This window comes from Melanostigma gelatinosum (assembly GCF_949748355.1).
Source record: "Melanostigma gelatinosum genome assembly, chromosome: 16".
Lineage (NCBI taxonomy): Eukaryota > Metazoa > Chordata > Actinopteri > Perciformes > Zoarcidae > Melanostigma > Melanostigma gelatinosum.
Genome location: NC_136649.1, coordinates 24,603,213 through 24,609,039, shown reverse-complemented (window position 1 = coordinate 24,609,039; position 5,827 = coordinate 24,603,213). Strand labels below are relative to the sequence as shown.

The following is a 5,827-nucleotide window of genomic DNA, read 5'->3' as shown; positions in this document are numbered from 1 at the left end:
TTTGCAGTCTGTCTGTCTGTCTGCTGACTAAACATGAGCCCGGACTAAGTCCAGACTCTTGAACCGGGTCCTTCAACTGGTCCGGTGTAGTTTAGTTCAGAGGGTTCAGCTGGTCCGGGATAGTCCAGGTCCAGCACTGTCCCGGTCTGGTCAGCGGGACTAAGATGGCCGCTCCGGGCCACACTCGGCCTGGGGGCTGGACCGGCCCGGCTCGGACCGGAACGCAGACCCGTTCCAAAGATTAAACCGGGTAAACGCCCGTTACCGTTGGTATGATCAAAGCCCGTTACCAGGAGACGGTAGAGTGACGTAATCACCGAGTAACGGTCGATGTAGTGGACCGAGCGGCTAACATTAACTAACGGGAGCGGCGGCTATGCTGCTAACGTCACGCTACTAAGGCAGCCACATAACGGTCCACCGGAGACCCGCACTGCTCACTAAACCACCTCCGACCCGTCGGAGAGTCTACCGGAGCTTCTTACCATGTTGTCCGCGCTGCTTGGCCGTCAGATCGGGGTTTCTCTGGGGTGAGAGGTAGCGGGGAATGTGGCCGTCCGACCGGAGGAGGAGGGAGGAGGGGGGGAGGGGGGCCATGACATGGATCAGACACTTGGGACTGGTTCAGGTCTATAGTTAGGGCTGGTTCAGGTTTATAGTTAGGGCTGGTTCAGGTTTATAGTTAGGACTGGTTCAGGTCTATAGTTAGGGCTGGTTCAGGTCTATAGTTAGGGCTGGTTCAGGTCTATAGTTAGGGCTGGTTCAGGTTTATAGTTAGGGCTGGTTCAGGTTTATAGTTGGGGCTGGTTCAGGTTTATAGTTAGGGCTGGTTCAGGTTTATAGTTAGGGCTGGTTCAGGTTTATAGTTAGGGCTGGTTCAGGTCTATAGTTAGGGCTGGTTCAGGTTTATAGTTAGGGCTGGTTCAGGTTTATAGTTATGGCTGGTTCAGGTCTATAGTTAGGGCTGGTTCAGGTCTATAGTTAGGGCTGGTTCAGGTTTATAGTTGGGGCTGGTTCAGGTCTATAGTTAGGGCTGGTTCAGGTCTATAGTTAGGGCTGGTTCAGGTCTATAGTTAGGGCTGGTTCAGGTTTATAGTTAGGGCTGGTTCAGGATTATAGTTAGGACTGGTTCAGGTCTATAGTTAGGGCTGGTTCAGGTTTATAGTTAGGGCTGGTTCAGGATTATAGTTAGGACTGGTTCAGGTCTATAGTTAGGGCTGGTTCAGGTTTATAGTTAGGGCTGGTTCAGGATTATAGTTAGGACTGGTTCAGGTCTATAGTTAGGGCTGGTTCAGGTTTATAGTTGGGGCTGGTTCAGGTCTATAGTTAGGGCTGGTTCAGGATTATAGTTAGGACTGGTTCAGGTCTATAGTTAGGGCTGGTTCAGGTCTATAGTTAGGGCTGGTTCAGGTTTATAGTTAGGGCTGGTTCAGGTTTATAGTTAGGGCTGGTTCAGGTCTATAGTTAGGGCTGGTTCAGGTTTATAGTTAGGGCTGGTTCAGGATTATAGTTAGGACTGGTTCAGGTCTATAGTTAGGGCTGGTTCAGGTCTATAGTTAGGGCTGGTTCAGGATTATAGTTGGGGCTGGTTCAGGTTTATAGTTGGGGCTGGTTCAGGTTTATAGTTGGGACTGGTTCAGGTTTATAGTTGGGGCTGGTTCAGGTTTATAGTTGGGGCTGGTTCAGGTCTATAGTTAGGGCTGGTTCAGGTTTATAGTTAGGGCTGGTTCAGGTCTATAGTTAGGGCTGGTTCAGGTTTATAGTTGGGGCTGGTTCAGGTTTATAGTTAGGGCTGGTTCAGGTTTATAGTTAGGGCTGGTTCAGGTCTATAGTTAGGGCTGGTTCAGGTCTATAGTTAGGGCTGGTTCAGGTTTATAGTTAGGGCTGGTTCAGGTCTATAGTTGGGGCTGGTTCAGGTTTATAGTTAGCGCTGGTTCAGGTTTATAGTTAGGGCTGGTTCAGGTCTATAGTTAGGGCTGGTTCAGGTCTATAGTTAGGGCTGGTTCAGGATTATAGTTAGGGCTGGTTCAGGTCTATAGTTAGGACTGGTTCAGGTTTATAGTTAGGGCTGGTTCAGGTTTATAGTTAGGGCTGGTTCAGGTTTATAGTTAGGGCTGGTTCAGGTTTATAGTTAGGGCTGGTTCAGGTCTATAGTTAGGGCTGGTTCAGGATTATAGTTAGGGCTGGTTCAGGTTTATAGTTAGGGCTGGTTCAGGTTTATAGTTAGGGCTGGTTCAGGTCTATAGTTAGGGCTGGTTCAGGTTTATAGTTAGGGCTGGTTCAGGTTTATAGTGAGGGCTGGTTCAGGATTATAGTTAGGGCTGGTTCAGGTTTATAGTTAGGGCTGGTTCAGGTTTATAGTTAGGGCTGGTTCAGGTTTATAGTTAGGGCTGGTTCAGGTCTATAGTTAGGGCTGGTTCAGGTCTATAGTTAGGGCTGGTTCAGGATTATAGTTAGGGCTGGTTCAGGTTTATAGTTAGGGCTGGTTCAGGTCTATAGTTAGGGCTGGTTCAGGTTTATAGTTGGGGCTGGTTCAGGTCTATAGTTAGGGCTGGTTCAGGTTTATAGTTAGGGCTGGTTCAGGTTTATAGTTAGGGCTGGTTCAGGTCTATAGTTAGGGCTGGTTCAGGTCTATAGTTAGGGCTGGTTCAGGTCTATAGTTAGGGCTGGTTCAGGTTTATAGTTGGGGCTGGTTCAGGTCTATAGTTAGGGCTGGTTCAGGTTTATAGTTAGGGCTGGTTCAGGTTTATAGTTAGGGCTGGTTCAGGTTTATAGTTAGGGCTGGTTCAGGTTTATAGTTAGGGCTGGTTCAGGTTTATAGTTGGGGCTGGTTCAGGTCTATAGTTAGGGCTGGTTCAGGTTTATAGTTAGGGCTGGTTCAGGTTTATAGTTAGGGCTGGTTCAGGTTTATAGTTAGGGCTGGTTCAGGTTTATAGTTAGGGCTGGTTCAGGTTTATAGTTAGGACTGGTTCAGGTTTATAGTTAGGGCTGGTTCAGGTCTATAGTTAGGGCTGGTTCAGGATTATAGTTAGGGCTGGTTCAGGTTTATAGTTAGGGCTGGTTCAGGTCTATAGTTAGGGCTGGTTCAGGTTTATAGTTAGGGCTGGTTCAGGTTTATAGTTAGGGCTGGTTCAGGTTTATAGTTAGGGCTGGTTCAGGTTTATAGTTAGGGCTGGTTCAGGTTTATAGTTAGGGCTGGTTCAGGTTTATAGTTAGGGCTGGTTCAGGTTTATAGTTAGGGCTGGTTCAGGTTTATAGTTAGGACTGGTTCAGGTTTATAGTTGGGGCTGGTTCAGGTCTATAGTTAGGGCTGGTTCAGGTTTATAGTTAGGGCTGGTTCAGGTTTATAGTTAGGGCTGGTTCAGGTTTATAGTTGGGGCTGGTTCAGGTTTATAGTTGGGGCTGGTTCAGGTCTATAGTTAGGGCTGGTTCAGGTTTATAGTTAGGGCTGGTTCAGGTTTATAGTTAGGGCTGGTTCAGGTTTATAGTTAGGGCTGGTTCAGGTTTATAGTTAGGGCTGGTTCAGGTTTATAGTTAGGACTGGTTCAGGTTTATAGTTAGGGCTGGTTCAGGTCTATAGTTAGGGCTGGTTCAGGATTATAGTTAGGGCTGGTTCAGGTTTATAGTTAGGGCTGGTTCAGGTTTATAGTTAGGGCTGGTTCAGGTCTATAGTTAGGGCTGGTTCAGGTTTATAGTTGGGGCTGGTTCAGGTTTATAGTTAGGGCTGGTTCAGGTTTATAGTTAGGGCTGGTTCAGGTCTATAGTTAGGGCTGGTTCAGGTCTATAGTTAGGGCTGGTTCAGGTTTATAGTTAGGGCTGGTTCAGGTCTATAGTTGGGGCTGGTTCAGGTTTATAGTTAGGGCTGGTTCAGGTTTATAGTTAGGGCTGGTTCAGGTCTATAGTTAGGGCTGGTTCAGGTCTATAGTTAGGGCTGGTTCAGGTTTATAGTTAGGGCTGGTTCAGGTTTATAGTTAGGGCTGGTTCAGGTCTATAGTTAGGGCTGGTTCAGGTTTATAGTTAGGGCTGGTTCAGGTTTATAGTGAGGGCTGGTTCAGGATTATAGTTAGGGCTGGTTCAGGTTTATAGTTAGGGCTGGTTCAGGTTTATAGTTAGGGCTGGTTCAGGTTTATAGTTAGGGCTGGTTCAGGTTTATAGTTAGGGCTGGTTCAGGTTTATAGTTAGGGCTGGTTCAGGTTTATAGTTAGGACTGGTTCAGGTTTATAGTTAGGGCTGGTTCAGGTCTATAGTTAGGGCTGGTTCAGGATTATAGTTAGGGCTGGTTCAGGTTTATAGTTAGGGCTGGTTCAGGTCTATAGTTAGGGCTGGTTCAGGTTTATAGTTAGGGCTGGTTCAGGTTTATAGTTAGGGCTGGTTCAGGTTTATAGTTAGGGCTGGTTCAGGTTTATAGTTAGGGCTGGTTCAGGTTTATAGTTAGGGCTGGTTCAGGTTTATAGTTAGGGCTGGTTCAGGTTTATAGTTAGGGCTGGTTCAGGTTTATAGTTAGGACTGGTTCAGGTTTATAGTTGGGGCTGGTTCAGGTCTATAGTTAGGGCTGGTTCAGGTTTATAGTTAGGGCTGGTTCAGGTTTATAGTTAGGGCTGGTTCAGGTTTATAGTTGGGGCTGGTTCAGGTTTATAGTTGGGGCTGGTTCAGGTCTATAGTTAGGGCTGGTTCAGGTTTATAGTTAGGGCTGGTTCAGGTTTATAGTTAGGGCTGGTTCAGGTTTATAGTTAGGGCTGGTTCAGGTTTATAGTTAGGACTGGTTCAGGTTTATAGTTAGGGCTGGTTCAGGTCTATAGTTAGGGCTGGTTCAGGATTATAGTTAGGGCTGGTTCAGGTTTATAGTTAGGGCTGGTTCAGGTCTATAGTTAGGGCTGGTTCAGGTTTATAGTTAGGGCTGGTTCAGGTTTATAGTTAGGGCTGGTTCAGGTTTATAGTTAGGGCTGGTTCAGGTTTATAGTTAGGGCTGGTTCAGGTTTATAGTTAGGGCTGGTTCAGGTTTATAGTTAGGGCTGGTTCAGGTTTATAGTTAGGGCTGGTTCAGGTTTATAGTTAGGGCTGGTTCAGGTTTATAGTTAGGACTGGTTCAGGTTTATAGTTGGGGCTGGTTCAGGTCTATAGTTAGGGCTGGTTCAGGTTTATAGTTAGGGCTGGTTCAGGTTTATAGTTAGGGCTGGTTCAGGTTTATAGTTAGGGCTGGTTCAGGTTTATAGTTGGGGCTGGTTCAGGTCTATAGTTAGGGCTGGTTCAGGTTTATAGTTAGGGCTGGTTCAGGTTTATAGTTAGGGCTGGTTCAGGTTTATAGTTAGGGCTGGTTCAGGTTTATAGTTAGGACTGGTTCAGGTTTATAGTTAGGGCTGGTTCAGGTCTATAGTTAGGGCTGGTTCAGGATTATAGTTAGGGCTGGTTCAGGTTTATAGTTAGGGCTGGTTCAGGTTTATAGTTAGGACTGGTTCAGGTTCATAGTTAGGGCTGGTTCAGGTTTATAGTTAGGGCTGGTTCAGGTCTATAGTTAGGACTGGTTCAGGTTTATAGTTAGGGCTGGTTCAGGTTTATAGTTAGGGCTGGTTCAGGTTTATAGTTAGGGCTGGTTCAGGTTTATAGTTAGGGCTGGTTCAGGTCTATAGTTAGGGCTGGTTCAGGTTTATAGTTAGGGCTGGTTCAGGTTTATAGTTAGGGCTGGTTCAGGTTTATAGTTAGGGCTGGTTCAGGTTTATAGTTAGGGCTGGTTCAGGTTTATAGTTAGGGCTGGTTCAGGTTTATAGTTAGGGCTGGTTCAGGTTAGGGCCCATTTGTGTGTATCAGACCATCAGACAGCAGGTTATAA

General features: G+C 46.4%; 1 protein-coding gene across 1 annotated transcript in view; it reads right to left on the bottom strand.

Moving 5' to 3' along the window:
* cfl2 (cofilin 2 (muscle)) overlaps positions 1-583 on the bottom strand; it is an 8,679-nt gene extending 8,096 nt beyond the window's left edge. Inside the window, exon 1 of the mRNA XM_079287223.1 lies at positions 486-583. Within this exon, the coding sequence (XP_079143349.1) occupies positions 486-488 (3 nt within the window). The 5' untranslated portion in view covers positions 489-583. The remainder of the gene's footprint in view (positions 1-485) is intronic.
* Between the last annotated feature and the right edge of the window lie 5,244 nt (positions 584-5,827).